Source organism: Dromiciops gliroides, chromosome 4 (genome assembly GCF_019393635.1).
Source record: "Dromiciops gliroides isolate mDroGli1 chromosome 4, mDroGli1.pri, whole genome shotgun sequence".
In the NCBI taxonomy this organism is placed as follows: domain Eukaryota; kingdom Metazoa; phylum Chordata; class Mammalia; order Microbiotheria; family Microbiotheriidae; genus Dromiciops; species Dromiciops gliroides.
This window is the reverse complement of record NC_057864.1, coordinates 130936695-130954610: the sequence shown is the minus strand read 5'-3', so window position 1 is coordinate 130954610 and position 17916 is coordinate 130936695. Positions and strand designations below refer to the sequence as shown.

At 36.3% G+C, this 17916-nt stretch overlaps 2 protein-coding genes across 2 annotated transcripts in view; both read right to left on the bottom strand.

The window, feature by feature from the left end:
• The window catches only part of LOC122754698 (kinesin-like protein KIF28P), a 53830-nt gene extending 42434 nt beyond the window's left edge, over positions 1-11396 (bottom strand). Inside the window, exons 1-2 of the mRNA XM_044003182.1 lie at positions 11264-11396; positions 6309-6503 (exon numbers count right to left, since the gene is read on the bottom strand). Coding sequence (XP_043859117.1) covers positions 6309-6503; positions 11264-11323 — 255 coding nt within the window. The 5' untranslated portion in view covers positions 11324-11396. The remainder of the gene's footprint in view (positions 1-6308; positions 6504-11263) is intronic.
• A 986-nt stretch (positions 11397-12382) lies between these two features.
• AHCTF1 (AT-hook containing transcription factor 1) overlaps positions 12383-17916 on the bottom strand; it is a 115228-nt gene continuing 109694 nt past the window's right edge. Inside the window, exons 34-36 of the mRNA XM_044004193.1 lie at positions 16274-16407; positions 15903-15994; positions 12383-12785 (exon numbers count right to left, since the gene is read on the bottom strand). Coding sequence (XP_043860128.1) covers positions 12593-12785; positions 15903-15994; positions 16274-16407 — 419 coding nt within the window. The 3' untranslated portion in view covers positions 12383-12592. The remainder of the gene's footprint in view (positions 12786-15902; positions 15995-16273; positions 16408-17916) is intronic.

Sequence of the window (17916 nt, the reverse complement as noted above, 5' to 3'; positions counted from 1 at the left end):
ACAAAAACCAAGTGGTCCCTGCCCTCAAGGACATGATACTATTAGGCAAATCAACAATATCTAAATAATTTTTATATATTAAGATAATAATAGCTAGTACCTTATGGCTTACAAAGTGCTTGGAATATATTATCTCATTTGATCGTTTGAATATACTTTGTAAATTATTTTTGTAAATATAAAGTATATGTGAAATAATTTCTGGAGGTATTAGCAACTGGGGATGCGTTGGGAAATACATTTTGTAAGGAGAGCACAGGCTGAGCTTTGAAGCAATCTAGGCATTCTAAGCTGCAAAAGTGAGGACGGAGTGTAAATGCACAGAGATGAGATAGAACATTGTAAGTGAGAAGCAACAAGTAGGGGCAGCTAGGTGGCACAGTGGATAGAGCACTGGCCCTGGAGTCAGGAGGACCTGAGTTCAAATCCAGCTTCAGACACTTGACACTTACTAGCTGTGTGACCCTGGGCAAGTCACTTAACTCCCATTGCCCCCTCCCCCCCCCCAAAAGATACAGTTCAAGAGAAGCAACAAGTAGTAGAGTTTGGCTGAAACAAAGAGTACATCAAGGGAATAATATATAAAATTGGAAAAGCAGACTAGAGCCAGTCTGTGAAGGGCTTTACATGCTAAACAAAGGAATTAGTATTTTCTCTTACTGCAAGCTGGATAGAGTAATGAATTTGGAATCAAGACCCGAATTTGAATTGTCTCAGAGATTTAGTAGATGTGTTTTTGTTGTTGTTGTATCAATTAGTCATGTCTTTGTGAACCCCCACTTGGGATTTTCTTGGCAAAGATATTGGATTTGTTTGCCCTTTCCTTCTCTAGCTCATTTTACAAATGAGGAACTGAGGTAAACATGATGAAATGATTAGCCTAGGGTAACATAGCTAGTAAGTGTCTGAGGCCAAATTTGAATTCAGGTCCTCCTAACTCTAGCGCTAGTATTTTATCCACTGTGCCACCAAACTACCCTGGTTTTAAATGCCAATCTGCGGAGTTTGTGCTCTATTTTGTTATTTAGTCATTTGCAGTTGTGTCTTACTCTTTGTGACCCCTCTTAGGGTTTTCTTGACAGAGATGGTAGTTTGCTATTTTACAGATAAGGAAATTGAGGCAAACAGGGTTAAGTGACTTGCCCAGGGTCACAAAGCTAGGGTCTGAGGTCAGATTGAACCCAGGAAGATAGATGAGTCTTCCTGACTTCAGGCACAGAACTCTATGTAACTCTGGGCAAGTCACTTAGCCTTTCTCAGCTTCAATTTCTTCATCTGTAAAATGAGAATACTAGCACTTACCTTACAGGGTTGTTGTGAGGATCAACTGAAATAATATATGCAAATTGCCTTGCAAATCTTAATTTTTTAAACATAAATTTAACATAAATTATTTGTGCTTAACAATTTAATTACTACAATACAGTTGTTCTAGTTGATATGTAATATCATTTTTACCTGAAACACAGAAATGGCCATCATTTATCATTTGTGAGATTCTGATGTAAAATAAAATTCCAGTAAACCAAAAACCTAGCACTAGTAGGATGAATCTTAACTGATAACTGATAACTGCTGGGTTTTCTCTTTATTTTCAGTGGCTAAATATATGCTATTTATTATTTTCAGCTTTTTGGCCACCACATCACATTGCTGAAATCAACTAAAGCTACTATACTTTTTTTTTATAAACTTTTTTTTTTTTTGCGGGGCAATGGGGGTTAAGTGACTTGCCCAGGGTCACACAGCTAGTAAGTGTCAAGTGTCTGAGGCCAGATTTGAACTCAGGTACTCCTGACTCCAGGGCCGGTGCTTTATCCACTGCACCACCTAGCTGCCCCCTACTATACTTTTTTCAGGCAAATTGTCATCTAGCCACATAGCTACCCTCTACTTCCAATGATGACTTTTTTCAACCCAAGGGTTAGACTTTACATTTATCCCTGATGAATTTCATCTTTGCAATCTTTCCAAATTGTGTCATTTAATGGGATGGATTTACTTCCCAGTTTTCTGCCATTTAAAGATTTGATACAGGGCAGCTAGGTGGCACAGTGGATAAAAAGCACTGGCCCTGGATTCAGAAGGACCTGAGTTCAAATGTGGCCGGACACTTGACACTTACTAGCTGTGTGACCCTGGGCAAGTCACTTAACCCTCAGTGCCCTGCCAAAAAAAAAAAAATGAAAATGAAAACTTTTTTGGGGGTATTTTTTGCAGGGCAATGAGGGTTAAGTAACTTGCCCAGGGTCACACAGCTAGTTAAGTGTCAAGTGTCTGAGGCTGAATTTGAACTCAGGTGCTCCTGAATCCAGGGCCAGTGCTTTATCCACTGCGCCACTTAGCTGCCCCAAAATGAAAACTTTTGATACATGTTATCTGTACTTTTTTCCAAGTCATTGATAAAAAAAAGTATTACCCATCACTGGGCTGTCTCAGAACTGTGATCCATTCAACTGGAGAGCTCCTGCCAGGCTAAAATCGAACCATTAACTAATCAATTCCTCTCAGTTTAACCATTTTACCAATTCTAAATCTATCTACTTAGTATTTTATCATGTAGTCTGTATTTTTTCCACAAGGATGATAGTTTCTCCAATGGTTTGCTAAGATCTAGATAAAATATATCTACAACATTTCTTTGAACTTTGGTAACCTTGTCAAAAAAGGGGAAAAGGTTAGTTTGATGACATCATGATGGCTCTTTGTATCACAGCATTCTTTTCTAGATAGTCATTAACCATTTAAAAAATGCTTCTACCCTTACTAGCTGTGTGAACCTGGGCAAGTCACTTAACCCCAATTGCCTCACCAAAAAAAAAAAATGCTTCTATGCATAATACAGATGGCAATTACTTGGTTAGGGCAGAAATACCAACAATACTCAATTCAAGGAAGTGCAAAAATTTCCCCTTTCTCTATACTTAATAGGAATCTTGGCCTTGCTTTTAAAAAATCATTTAGGAGTGCTTATATTAACTTCACCTTCCAAGCACCTCATTAGGCTCTTTAACAGGCTTTTATCACCTCTTAAAAACTTGACAGAACTCTCCAACTTGCTTTCCTGTTTCCATAAGAACTTTACAGCCATACTCATTCCTTTTTCTTTTTCTAACTAATCTCACATTTCTTTCACTATTTACTTTACCAATTTACTAATTTCTTATCCTTACCTTGTCAACTATTTCCTTGAAATCTTCTCTTCAGATCCTTTTTAAAAATTTCTTTCTTCAGGTAGGGAACTCCTTCAGATTGAGCCCCTCTCTTTCAGCTTATTTTCCTTATTTATCTTCAAATTCTCCCAAATTTAAGCCCTGTTCTTCTTCACAAGTACAGACCTCTTCAAAATTCAGCTTTAGTCCTAATTTCCTTCCTCTTACTCCTTTTCCTACAACCTTCTCTCAAAGAATTGAGAAGTAGAATCTAGACCTAGGATTACTTTTAAAAACTGTTCTTGGGGCAGCTAGATGGCTCAGTGGATAGAGCACCGGCCCTGGAGTCAGTAGTACCCAAGTTCAAATCCAGCCTCAGACACTTAACACTTACCAGCTGTGTGACCCTGGGGCAAGTCACTTAACCCCAATTGCCTCACTAAAAAAACCCAACAAAAACAAAAACAAAACAACAACTGTTCTTTACAAGGTTCCCAGGAGTCTCTTAAATCCCACAGATTGTTCTGACTTCTCTGTAATTTGTGATACTGTAGACTGTCTGGAGTCACTTTTCTGCCTTTAATTTTTACAACTTTGCTCTCTTGGATTCTCCTGAGCAGTGATGGATCACCATGCCATGAAATGCCTAGGCCATCCATGCCCACGTCTCTTCTAGTTGTAACAACTGGAATGACGCCACCTGCTGGAGACTTACTGTAGAAAAGCTCCGCCATGAAGTGAAGGTCTTTGAGGGCAAGACTGTGCATGCATCTTTTCTTTGGCGTCAGGAAGTGATATTTGCTGGTGGGAGGAAGAAGGGGGAGCCGGGTGCTGTCTCTCTCTCTTTCCTGAGGACTCTGGTGGAGAAGGGAGCTAGAAATGCTCTCTCCCTTTAATAGATAGATGAATGTAGGCCTTTCTCTCTTTACCAAATTCTTATTCTCCTTAATAAATGCTTAAAAGCCTAACTCTTGCTAAAGCTTATAGTTTATTGGCGACCACTCATTAGATATCTTAGACAGACTAGCTAGAATTTTAGCCTTAACATAGTTCCACTTCTCTCTAGACTTTTTTCATCTTGTCCCTGACAATTTTGCACCCTTCCCCTTCCAATTTCCTTTAAAATTCTCTTTTCTCCTGTTAGAACGCAAGCTCTTTGAAAGTACAGATTCTTTTTGGCTTCTACTTGTATTCCCAACACTAAGCACACTGACAGGCACATAAGACCTTAATAAGTGCTTTATCTGATTGTTCGTCCTTATTTCCTTTGCTCAATTTATCATCCATCTAAGTGTCTATAATCTTTACCAAGTCTCTAGACTGTTCCGTAAGGGCCATGAACACGGAAAACAAGGATGAGTTAGAAGAGGAGTAAGATGGATAAAATGAGAATTATGAAGATGAGGATGATTCAGAGCAGGAAGATAAGGATAGACAGAAGGTAATGGAAAAGTAAAAGACACAAAGAAAGGTATGTTGTTGTTTGTCCTTCATTCTTGAAGACCATGACCATCAGGGTGATATCATGACTTGTAGTGAACTGGATTTAAGTGAGGGAGGCTGTGCAAGGTCACCAACCTTCCTCTCTCCTCCAGAGCCATCTGGGTCCAGTGGCAAGATATGCATCAGAATAACTGGAGATAGCCCTGGATGTTTTAAGGCAATTGGGGTCAAGTGACTTGCCCAGAGTCACACAGCTAGTAAGTGTCTGGTGAGATTTGCACTTAGGTCCTCCCAACTTCAGGGCCAGTGCTCTATCCACTTGCTCCATCCAAAGAAAGAAGCCAAAGGTGACAGCAGGCTTTGTGAATCTGGAATACAAACTACACCTGGCCAAGGAGGAAGAGAATGAGTCAAACTAGCTAGTCACTCTGATGAAGACAGAAAAGTACTTTTGCCAGGAACAATAATATACAGTCCAAAGTCTAAACTAACAGTAAAGAAAAAGCCTTCCAAAGGCAGTGAGGTCAGAAAAGATGATGTCCAAAAAAAAAAAAAAAAGGCAAAGTATTCAACCTACTCTTTTTTAGGGGATGTGGAAGATCCTGTCAAACTACACTTGTGAAGCACAGAGTCCTTCAAGCTTAAAACTTCTTCTGGCTAAGGAATTTCCCAAGGAAGGATTCCTGTGGCTACCTTATCTGCTTCCTAAGTGGTGGGATGCTGGAACTCAGATGAGTATCCTGTCCAATACCCTCCAAAAGACTCTATACTAGCACTCAATACAGTGGGAAGAAGTAAAGGCCTGAATGGCCCAGGTAGAAATGGAGTTGGGGCATGTAATCCTAGGTTTTGTTCATACAAAGTTAAAAAAAGTCTCTTCTTGCCATCAGAGAATTTATATTCTATTTGGGGGAGGGGGAGAATTGAGCTAAGTATTAAGACTCACTTAATCCAAAATACTTCTTGAAATGGTTTTTGCAGTCAATTTAGGAGCTGTACAAGGAAACAAATATGAGTACTTTCTAGCCATTCCCTCTTTAAAAAAATAAAACAAAACCCAACCAACCACAAATGGTTACTATCCTCTTTGATCATCCATCTTTTTAACACATTGAATTAGAAGTGAATTTGGAGGGGGCAGCTAGGTGGCGCAGTGGATAAAGCACCGGCCCTGAATTCAGGAGTACCTGAGTTCAAATCCGACCTCAGACACTTAACACTTACTAGCTGTGTGATCCTGGGCAAGTCACTTAACCCCAATTGCCTCACCAAAAACAAACAAAAAAAAGAAGTTAATTTGGTCTGTTTGGAAAAACCAAATCAACCTTCAAATTATGATTTGCTACTATTGAGGAAATTAAAAAATATATATTGTTAAAAGTTCCATGAGGGAAGTACATCTTTTTTGTTTTCATCTTCTCCAGTGTCTGGAACAGTGCTTTCCATAAGTAGATTTTTGATGTAATTATAAAGGAGAGTTCCAAAAACATGTAGAATTGTGGCAGTATCACTGGGACAAAAATTTATACTCAAGATAACTACTTTGACAGGTACCATTTATTTGGATGCAGAAAACACATAGTCTTATCACATATATTACCACCAATATGCATTGGTAAACTTGTCAAGATCTATTTTTATCATCTATCAACACTTTGTAGATATGCTAAAACAAACAAAACACAAATGAAATTTCATTTTAAGACAGTTTACCTGGCCTGCAAATTCACTGTTAGAACCAGTTGAAATAAGTACACCATCTTTGTCCCTTTGAAAACCATTGTGAGACCAATATGCCAAATCAAAAGTAAAGGTTTTTATATGTTCTGGGTTCTTGGGGTCATGTATAGTGGTGGTGGTCCCAGAATGCATTGAAATCACACATCTGCTCCCTGCATTCTTCTCTCGCTAAAAACAAACCAGAAACAGTCTTAGAATTACATGTGGATGACTTATATTATCTAGTTAAACTTATTTTATTTTATATTTACTTTAGTTGTAGCTATTAATGCAATATGCCTGAAATCATAAGTCCCAGTTACTCAACAATAAGCTTGTTTTCCTGAAGATGCATTCTTCTTTGCTGTTAAGAGAAGATGGATACTTTTATGAAGTCTCAGGTCTTAGAAAGGTGATTTCTATCATGCTTTGTGAATTCTTAGACAAGTGACTCACTAGGTAGCATCTGCTCCTACCACCCACCCAACTTAGGGATACTGACATTGGGGCCTCTTTAATTTTCTATTGCAATTTAAGGACAAAAATCACAGAATTTCAGAATTGGAAGGGATCTCAAGACAATCTAGTTCAACTGGATTTAGAATTCCCTCTATAAAATGCCTCAAAAGTGATGATTTCGATTTTGTTTGAAGGCTCATAGTAAAACAAAATATTTCCCAAGACCATTCAGAAAGCTCCATTTATTTTGAAGTTTTTCTTTTACCTTAAAATTTGCCTTTTTGCTCTTTCCACCCATGCTTAGTTTGTCACTCTGGGTCTAAAAAGAATGAACATTAATTTTCTTCTACATGACAGCCCTTTATGCTTGGACATAGCTTTTATGTGGCTCCCCTCCAATGGCCCATGATTTCTTCTGTTTGGGCTAAATGGACTTAATGCCTTCAACCCAACCTCACATGGCCTAATCCTTAGGCTCTTCATCCTAGTTGTTTTCCTCAGAACTCAAGTTTACCAAAGTCCTTCATTAACATGGCTTCCACAAATAAACATACTCCAATTGTGGCCCGACTAAAGTAGCACATAGAGGAATTAGCAGTTTTCTATATTTGTAGCACGTCTAACAGCCCAACATCACATTAGGTTTATTGGCTGTCATATCAAACTATTGACTTATTGAGCTTTCAGTCCACTAAAACAACCAGATCATTTTCAGAAAAATGGTAATCTAGTCATACATTTTATATTTAGATTTTATGTTTGTCCTCTGTCAAGATCTTTTTGGATCACGGCTCTGTCATCCAATGTATTAGCTATTCCACTTAGCTTTGTGTAACCTGAAATACTGATAAGCATGCTTTCTATGCCTTTATTCAAGCTAGAGAATCACAAAATTTATTGTTGGAAGGACTCCATTCTTTCCATTCCTGTACCCATAAGGAATACCCACTATCACAAATGGTCATTTAGCTTCAGCATAAAAATCTAAGATTCTCCTTAGACTCTGCAACCTCTTGAAGCAGTCTATTCTACTTTTGGACACCTTTAAGTTTTTCCTGATATCAAGCCTAAATCTGCCACTCTGCAACTTCCATCAATTTTAGTTTTTCCCCCTGAGGTTGGAGAGAAGCATCATCCCTCTTCCACCAAACATCAGACACCTATAATGTCCCCCCTGAAGCCTATTAACACCCTGTCTCCCTAGGTGGTCTTCCATCTAAGTACTAAGCATGTCCGATTGCATAGCTTCTCAAATCAGCCACATTCTGTGTAGTATAACTGTAAACCACAGGCATTTGCTGAAATTGCAAAATAACCAATAGGATCAAACATACATATTAACTGCTGAGTAATATTGTGCTCTAAAGTTTAAAAACTGCTGTAAACAGAGCACACGTGTGTCATGTCTTCTCCCTCTTCCCCCTTCTCTAAATATTTTTTGATGGGTACAAGAAGGAAGTTGTTTAGGAGAAAGGTGGATTGAAGTTCTATCAGTCAAGGTAGTCAAACTACACAAGATTTTGCCCTGCCATATACAATCTATTTCTTTGTATATAATTCTCTTACTTTTATCCACGATTTCCTCAACATAAGAAAAATATTCCTTTATTAAAGATGGCAACTATTCTTAGCTGACATAGTAACACAGATCCCACTGGGCTCTGGTGAGCTTTTACCTTTTCTTGCCCCATCTTAAGTCCACCACTTTCCTTGTTATCTATGTCATGCCACCTGCTTAATCTTTCTTCTCTGTATGGAATTGAAGGACTCACCCCTGTGGCCTTGGGCTCCAATTGATGAGCTTTCATTTCATCTCACCTCTGTCCCACACTACTTCCCAGACTTTTCCTAACTGTTCTATTTATGAGAATCGATACATAAAAAGGAATATGGTGGAGACAAAGCTTGTGTAGTTTGACTGCCCTAACCAATATAACTTCAACCCACCTTTCGTCTAAACAACTTCCTTCTTGTACCTATCAAAAAACAGAAAGGGGGGGGCAGCTAGGTGGCGCAGTGGATAAAGCACCGGCCCTGGATTCAGGACCTGAGTTCAAATCCACCCTCAGACACCTGACACTAGCTGTGTGACCCTAGGCAAGTCACTTAACCCTCATTGCCCCACCCCAAACCAAACCAAACCAAACCAAAAAACCCTTAATGGTGGAAAATGCTCTCCACATTCAGAAAAAAAACAGAAAGGGGAAAGGGGAAAGAAGGTTGGGGCAAAATACTAAATATTTTACCATTTTTTGCTTTTGGACCCATCCAATTCCATTTACCTCAGATTTACTATGACACAAAATTACCTTCAATTCCAAGATCTTTTCAGTACTACTACTCTTCAATTAGCAAAAGCAAAGATGATAATCATCAACATGTGATTTGATACTATACTTAGCCAGATTATTGGGGGGGGGGGCGGGCAATGAGGGTTAAGTGACTTGCCCAAGGTCACACAGCTAGTAAGTGTCAAGTGTCTGAGGTCAAATTTGAACTCAGGTCCTCCTGAATCCAGGGCCAGTGCTTTATCCACTGTGCCACCTAGCTGCCCCAGATTCTTAAAATAACAATCATTCAAAGCAGGGGCTATGTTTTGCCTCTTTTGTATTCTCAGTGCTCAGTAGTGCCTGGAGCATAGCAGACACTTAATAAATTTTTAATAGTGATAGCTGATTAGAGCATTTTAAGGTTTGTAAAGGAGGTGGAATGGTACAGAGCTGGCCTCAGTGAAAAACTAATTTCAAGTCCTATCTCTGACACATACTGGCTATGTGACCCTGGACAAATCATAGCCTCTCAGCGCTGTACACAATTCTTACCCAAGTTGTATAAGTGCACTGGTAGTGGAAGGTTCCTCACCCAGTCCCATCTGCATAGATGGCATCACCAATTCAAACAGACTAAAAAGTTTTCAAAGCACTTTTACAGTGTTGTAGGTACAGTGGACAATTTACTGGACTTGGGAGTCAAGAAGTGCTAGGTTTGAGTTCTGTCCCAAACATCCACCAACTGCCTGACCTTGTGCAGGTTCACTCTACTTTCTTTATCCACAAAATGTGGACAATAGCACTTGGTCTGGAGTTGCCCTGAGGATCAAATGAAACAAATAAGAAGTACTTTGCAGATTTTAGAGTTACAATGTAACATTTGATTTTCAGAACAACCCAATGCAGTGAGCTATCATCCCCATTCTACTGATGAAGAAACAGAGGCTGATAGACCAAGGACCTTAATCAAAATCACCCAGACATTAATTGCTTGAGGGAGGCTCCAAATGCAGGCAGCCCTGATCCTAAGTACAGTGCCTTTAATGGTTATGCAAAATGAATCAGAGAAATTTAGTACTTGGTAACTTCTTGGTTTAGCTGTTTAGAACTATTGTTCTGCTTGCTTTGACCTTTCCACGGTTAACCTATTCAAAGATTTTTTCCCTTAAAATATGTTGTTACATTTTTCAATATATATCCCTTATGACAAAGGGTGAAGGAAGCACAGTTCAAAAAAAACCAAAAACAAACAAAAACCCCTAACCAAGACAAAAAAAGCCTGAAACGATTCTAACAATGTAAAAGAACAAAGCAATAGAAACTGAATGGTATGAAATGTATAATGACCATTCTCGACTCCAAAAAATGATACTCATTTTTTTCTCATAAACGGTTCAAAGGTTCTTTACAATAGGTCAAAGTGACAAGCTATCATCTAATTACTAAGAAAACTGACATTAATAAAACCAGTAAAACAATGTAGTTTTATGCTAAAAAGCTATAACTTTTACTTCCAAATGTACTTACTAAAGTATTTTACTCAAATAGGTGTTCTAGCCCCAAGTAGGAAATCTGACCAATTCTCACATCAAATCAACATTTTCTAAGGATAGTTTTTTGTTTTCTTAAAACAATGCAGAGCATATAAAGTTTTTATAATTTATTAAAATAGGATACAGTTTAAATTTGGTTAATTTGATTGGGTATGATCCACTTCTGGACTGAAAAAGTGAAAAGAAAATTTTTCACTCCACAACTACTTTAACATATGGGAAAAGATGTCTTGAAATATTTACAACCAAAAAATTAACAGGTATATTAACTACAAAAAGTAACAGTAGAAAGTGATCCATTGTGTTTAAATTAATTACAGAATCACAAAATTGGAGACAGAAGGGACCTCAGTGGTCATCTGGTTCAAACTATACCTGTGATTATCACCATGATGTCTGACAAATGGTCATTGAGCCTCTGCTTGAAGACCTCCAAGGTTAAGGAACTAACCTTCCCTAAGAAAGCCCATCTCATTTTTGAACAATTCTAAAAATGAGCAAGTTTTACCTGACATTAAAACTAATTGATGCTTCTGGAATAAGCTACTCAGAGAATGTGTTTAAACAAGTCTAGACCATCCAAACAAACAGCTTAAAGAGAAGGCTGATTCCTGCTACCATTAAGTCAAAATTAGCATGAAATTTTTGATTGGCACAAATTACTTACCTGATTGAAAGGCCGAACTCGAACTGCAACTTTTACACTGTCCACGCTTGGCATTTCCATTACATTTTCATTCTTTTTATGGTATTTGGGAGAAAAAATACAGTTAAGAAAAGCACTCCTAATTTACACTAACCTAACCTCACCTCGTACTAAAATGTCCGCCAACTTTCTGGATGATTAATTTTTAATGTAGTCATTATAAACTATCAATTACCTGCCATAAATTATTTTTAAGCCATCTTCTATAACCCTATTTTATTCATGAATTCTAGGTCGCCACCAATTAAACTTTGCTCAGATACATTCCAGAAACAAAAGGTTTTATTTTTTAAGCACTTTGTTACCTGTACCCGCTCTATGAACTAAGTCAAACATTTTCTTGCCTCTTCTCCTATCCATCAGCACCACTCTACTCTTGAACAAAGGGCTAAAAAAATACTATGCTTCTGCAGCTGTGTGAATATAAATTATATAAAGCTCCCTGAGTGCAAGGCCAGTGAAACAGATATTTGTATTCCTCAAAATACTTAGCACGATGCTAGGCATAAAGTATAGTGTTTAATGAACTGTAACTGTAAAGTAGGGAAAAATTATTTCAAACTTCCTTCTCCCAACTCTTTTCCATATGTTCTTGTGGAACAGTAGTGATCAGTGAACTAGCTAATTCAATAATGATAACCAGGAATGATTAAGCATTTGAAAATGCAAAGTCTAAGTGTGTTGAACTGAATGTGCCACTGTGAATGGTAACCTCTGTATTACTTACAGAATTATTTGAGTATGTTGATAATAAAAGGCACTCCTTCAACACCATTCATACCTTAAAATTTACCAATGACCTTTTAAACTGCTTAATACAATAGCCTCTCAATCACATTCTTATTGTAACAATTGACTTCCCCCCTAAACTAAACCAGTAATTCATTCACCTTAATTTCAGAGAAATTTAAATGCACAAATTAATGAGTTGAAAAAAAAAATTAGCAAGTACTGTTAGCCCATAAATTCATAGCAGATTAATACATTCAACATCTCTCAAAAATGTGACAACATATTGTGAAGTATAGTTTATTTAACATTCCAATAATAAGCTGTATTTACATATTATATAAATGTATGAAGTCTTAATATAAAATAGAAAAAAACTGCATGTGACTTAAGTAATCACACTCCATATGGAGTTACTTTACTTATTGAAGATCATTTATTTATGAAAATTTACAATAATTTATATAAATTATTCTTTTCCAAATTAGATGATTTTTAATAATCCACACAATTCTGATGACTTTACAAACTGGGGTGTACATTAAAAACTTGAAAAAAAAATTATAGCATCTTCCTGCGTAAAACTTGCTTTGGGAAGGAAGACAGTTTCCTTCTGCTCCTTCCAAGAGTTTTTTCTGTTGTTTCTGTAGTCCTTCTTGGTTTGTTCTTGGATGCATCAACTGGGGCTGCTAAGGGAGAAATCAGCTTGATTTCTACAGGGGGAGGTGACCAAGAACCTTCTTTTTCTGTGGTCCTGGGAAGAGAAAAAGCAGTACAATACAGTAAGGTGAAATATCTTATCAAATAGAATTGTTATGAAGAAAAAATATATTCTGGAATTTTAAAATTTACCTTTTGTTTTCTTAATTTTTATTAATACATGCAAAGATACAATCAATACCTTTCTAATTGTGCAATCTGTAAGCAATTAGCAGCACTGGTCTTGAACCTAGAGCCAAGAATGGTTTCTTGGAAGAGGCCTACCAAATGTCCAACAGAAGCAAAATTTCTATTGAATTATTTTACATGTCCTATTTTATTTACAAATATCTACATACCATTTGAGTATTTCCTGTGTGTATAAATCTATGTATTGGAAATATGGAGATAACAAAATAAACTCTTAGAAATGGTACTAAGGAAGAAAGGAAAAGCTGTTAAAATCTCCAGAGGCATCAATACGGAGATCTGATATGGCCAGATGAAAAGTGTGGTACCAACCACATTGTGAATCCAGTCATCTAAGTTTAAGATGCAATATTGGTCACTACATTTATTTTAAGTTCAGTTGCCTTCTTGGGTTATTTCAATTTACATTATTCCAACCACAGTGTATACTTTGCTAGGAGCACTTTGCTCTGAATCAGTTCATATGAGTATTCTCATCTTTCTGGAAACACCCCCCCCCCCCCAATTTATTTGAATTTTTTTTTTGTGGGGCAATGAGGGTTAAGTGACTTACCCAGGGTCACATGGCTAGTAGGTGTCAAGTGTATGAAGCTGGATTTGAAATCAGGTCCTCCTGAATCCAGGGCCAGTGCTTTATCCAGTGTGCTACCTAGCTGCCCCCGAAATAGTTCTTGAGACATTTACCATGTCTCATGGTAAATTTCATATTCTTAAATTTCTTTTCAACAATTTCTCAATTGATATGGACTCACTATTGTTCCCTTTTTTCTTTCTTTTTTTTTTGGCTAACACAGAAAGTGCTGCTATGAATTTCTTGGTGCACATACAAGACCTGCTTTTTTGTTTCTGACTTCTTTAAGAATATATATCCAATAGTACAATTTGCTGGGTCAAGAAATACAACAGACCGATTGAATGAATTCACAATTCCACTAATCATCTATTAGCAAACCTAATATTCTATAGTTCATCAACAATGACTATGTTCAGCTTTAGTCATCTTTGCCAATTTGATGGGTATGAAATGAAACCTTGAGATTGTTTTAATTTGCATTTCTATTATTAGTGAGTTGGAATATTTTTTAAAAGTTATGGAGAGCCTGCAAATTCCTTGTACCTACCTTTTCTTCCCCCTCTTTTCTTCCTTGCCCATGCTTGAAAACCTTTCATCTTATTCTGTTCCTCTAATATACCTCTTTCTGTCAAATCGTAGGAAGCATCACTCATTACCAGTCTTCTCAAGTCATGATTAGTCAGTGCACTTATCAGAGCTGAAGTCTTTCAAAGTTTTTATTTATAATACTGTAGTTACAGAAATTGTTCTCCTCTGGCATAGGTTCATTTAGGTTCTCTCAGGTTTCTATGAGTATATACTTTTCATTATTTTTTAGAATATTATTGTGCCACACTAAATAATACCATGTTTATATACTCCCAAACTGATGGGCTACTATTTTCCAAATCCTTTCAACAACAACAAAAAATTGGGTTCAGGAGCAGCTAGCTGGTACCGTGGATAGAGTGCTAGGCCTGGAGTTAGAAAGACCTGAGTTCAAACTTGGCCACTTAATCCTGCTTACCTCAGTTTCCTCATCTGTAAAATGAACTGATGAAGGAAGTGGCAAACCACTACAGTATCTTTGCCAGGAAAACCCCAAATGGGATCATGAAGAGTCAGACATGACTAAAAAATGACTGACCAAATCCCAAACTGATGGGCTCCTATTTTTCCCCCAAATCCTTTCAACCAATAAAAAAAATATTTACCATATATTTTTGGTACCTTTGGGGGGTCTTTCATTTTTTTTTTAATCTTTTGGGGTCTACTAGTTGTATTGCTAGGCCAAAGGGTATGTATAGTTTAGTGACTTTTAGTTGGAACTTGTTATATTTCCACCAGTGAAGCATTCGTTGTCTGTCCTCCCACAGCATCACAAACATTTGTCATTTTCCTTATCTTTGTTAATTTGAGTAGTTTTAATTTTCATTTCTATCATTGGGATATTTTGGACTTGGAGTATTTTTCAGATGGATTTTGATAGCCTAGATTTATTTTAATCAAGTCACTATATATATTTAGGACAGGGAATTCCTGGAAGAGGAAACTAGCCCAGGGTCATAAAACTGGCATTTTTCCAGGTAGGACTAGAATCCAGGCATTCGTGAAGCTGAGGCTGGTTTTACATCTACTATGTAATACTACCTCACAGTAGTAAAACCATGAAAAATTAACTTCTCTATTTGTTAAATTAGAATATTTATAGTTATATTTATATAATATCCATGTGTTATGATATCTGGACTTCCAGAAAGCTACAGACTTGATAGTTATTTGAAATTATTTTCTTTTATCATCTATTTCTTCTGTTGGGTTTTGTTGATGATACAGAGAAAACTTGATAATCTGTCAGCTTTTTAAATCTTTATTTATTAGCTGGTTCTTCTTAATTTTATTTGAATTTCTAACCTTCTTAAAGCATACCACATCATCTACAAAAAGTATTGTTTCTCTATTGTCTATACTTATTCCCTCAATTTCTTTTTCTTAATTGTAGTAGCTAGTAATTTTAGAACTATATCAAATAATAATTGCTCTAAAAGACATAATTGCTTTGGCCCCTGACCTTAAGAAAAGCTTCTAGTTATTATTCTAGTTATTCCTGTTATTATAGTTATTGCATTGCTAGGTTCTGGGGATTCAAAGATAAAAATTGAATGGAATGGAATGGAATTGCTTGTTCACCTAAAATAGCAGAATTAGCATCAAACACTTGTTTTACACACTTTAAGAGTATATAATGATGACATAATAAAAGATGGCTTTCAGGAATTCATCTAAATAAAGTTTATCAGTGAAAAAAAATTATCAGAGATCTCTCAAATTAATTGGAAATTTTAAATTCTTAGTCCAGTCTAATTTTGAATGAAAATAGATATTATACTGTTGAAAAATTTTCCATACTTGCTTGCTTTTGTTCTTGTTGTCCTGATTCGTTTTACTTTTTGCTTTTCTGTGGTTTCTACTGATTTTGGATCGTTTTCAATCGGTAATTCCTTTGGATTAAAAAATAAAAAACAGTGAGCTTAAACCATTAAAAAATACATTTGACAAAATGTGGAAACTGACAGAATTACTTCTAATATCACATTCACATCACAGTTGTAATTACCAGGATATTTGGCATAAAGGAGCAGAATTTTAAAATAAAAAGTAAGGCAGCTTTATGGTTTTAATATACATGTAACTGCCACTTAAACTGACATTGGAGACATGCTTCAAGAGGAAAAAACGATATTTTGAGGGATGAAAACCAGCAACAACATAATTCTTACCAGTTCTTTTACAATCCGTGAAAGTTCAGATGCCTGTTTTCGTGTAGTCCTCAAAGTAGGGGGTGAGAAGACAAATTGAGAGGACAAATCTGAAACCAGGCCCTTCAACTGTACAGTGGTTTCTATTTTTTGAGCTTAAAAAAAGAAAAAAAAAAACATCACAAATATACAGTTAAATTTAAGTGCAAAAATCTACCAATAGAAAAATAAAGTTTAGAGCAAATGGTATATGTTATAAAGCTGCAAGCACTTCCATCTATATCTGAAGCTAGCATTTGTCCAAAAATGTATTACATTTTTAATTACTGTAATAATCTGTGTTGGCTAGAGGGGAGCAGCACTAGGAATTAGCACCAAGAGGCAGTGTGATACAGTGGAGAGAGAACCGGATATGGACCTGGGTTTAAAAGCCCCAGTTATACTACTAATTATTACTTGTATGACCTAAGACAAGTCCCCTGAGCTTTGAGGGCCTCAGTCATCTTATCTGTAAAAAGAAGGGTCAGACTAAAAGATTTTCAAGGACCCTCTTTCTAAATCTATAAGATCCTTTCCCAAAGTCAATTAAATTTGGCTCAACCCAGATGACTGAGAGTTTTAATGTTTCAAACAGAATGTTATTCTGTAAAGATTCCAAAAAAGCAGCTAGAAAGTTTACATTTTCTATTCTGTTATTTCCTACTCGGTGTTTGAGATCAATAGCACTGACATTATCTTACTCATCCATGTATGCTTTGTGATTTATGCCTTCTTGGGGATAAGAAGTGTTTTTACATAAAGTTAAAAACTTTTGAAACCTTTGTAGCTCATTCTGGAATTTACACTATAATTCAGTTAAAGGATAAGCAGAAATGATGATGATGTCAACAAAGGGGCTAAGTAAGCAAAAGATATGAATGTGTCTCAAAAAAGCTAAAATCAAGGTTTATCATGGAGAAATCAAAATGGAATAACTGAGAACCAGATCTCTTTTGTACCTATATACAGACATTGTTATTGCAGAATCTGATCTGTAGCCTTTTCCCTTCTATTCATGAAAGGGATCTCCGAGATTAATACAAGTATTTCAGAAGGTTGTTCATTTATAAACCTGTGAAAGAAAATTCTTAAATATACATCGTGATCACTTTGCCCTAAGAGGTGATTTTTACATATATAAGTTTTGATGTCCCACTCCCCCACAAAATTTTTGCTTTTAAAATACTAAGATTCATAAAAAACCACTAGTAAAATGATAAAGCCAGGATTTAGAAGGCCAAATGTTCTTACTTTTACTAATCTAGTATTCATGACAATAAAAACTGGACATTTATTAAAACTGACCATCAAAACTAATATGCTGCAATACAAGCTTTTAGTTAACAAAATTAATATTTTAAGAATATAAATAGAAATCTTGATTTTACATAAAGCTCTTAAGATTTACTTCTTTCTTCTAAGATTCTCTGTATAACTCCCATCCCTAATATTTTAGGTTAACTCAAAAGATGTATATAGCTTTAGAAATCACATAAAGATGAGATTTCCTTTGAATAAATGTCACTAGTTGCTTTTTCTCCCAGTAGAAATTAGCTTCACATTTATGCCAAGTTTTATTAAATACCTTTAACATGTTATCTCTCGAAACAAACATATGGCTTTGC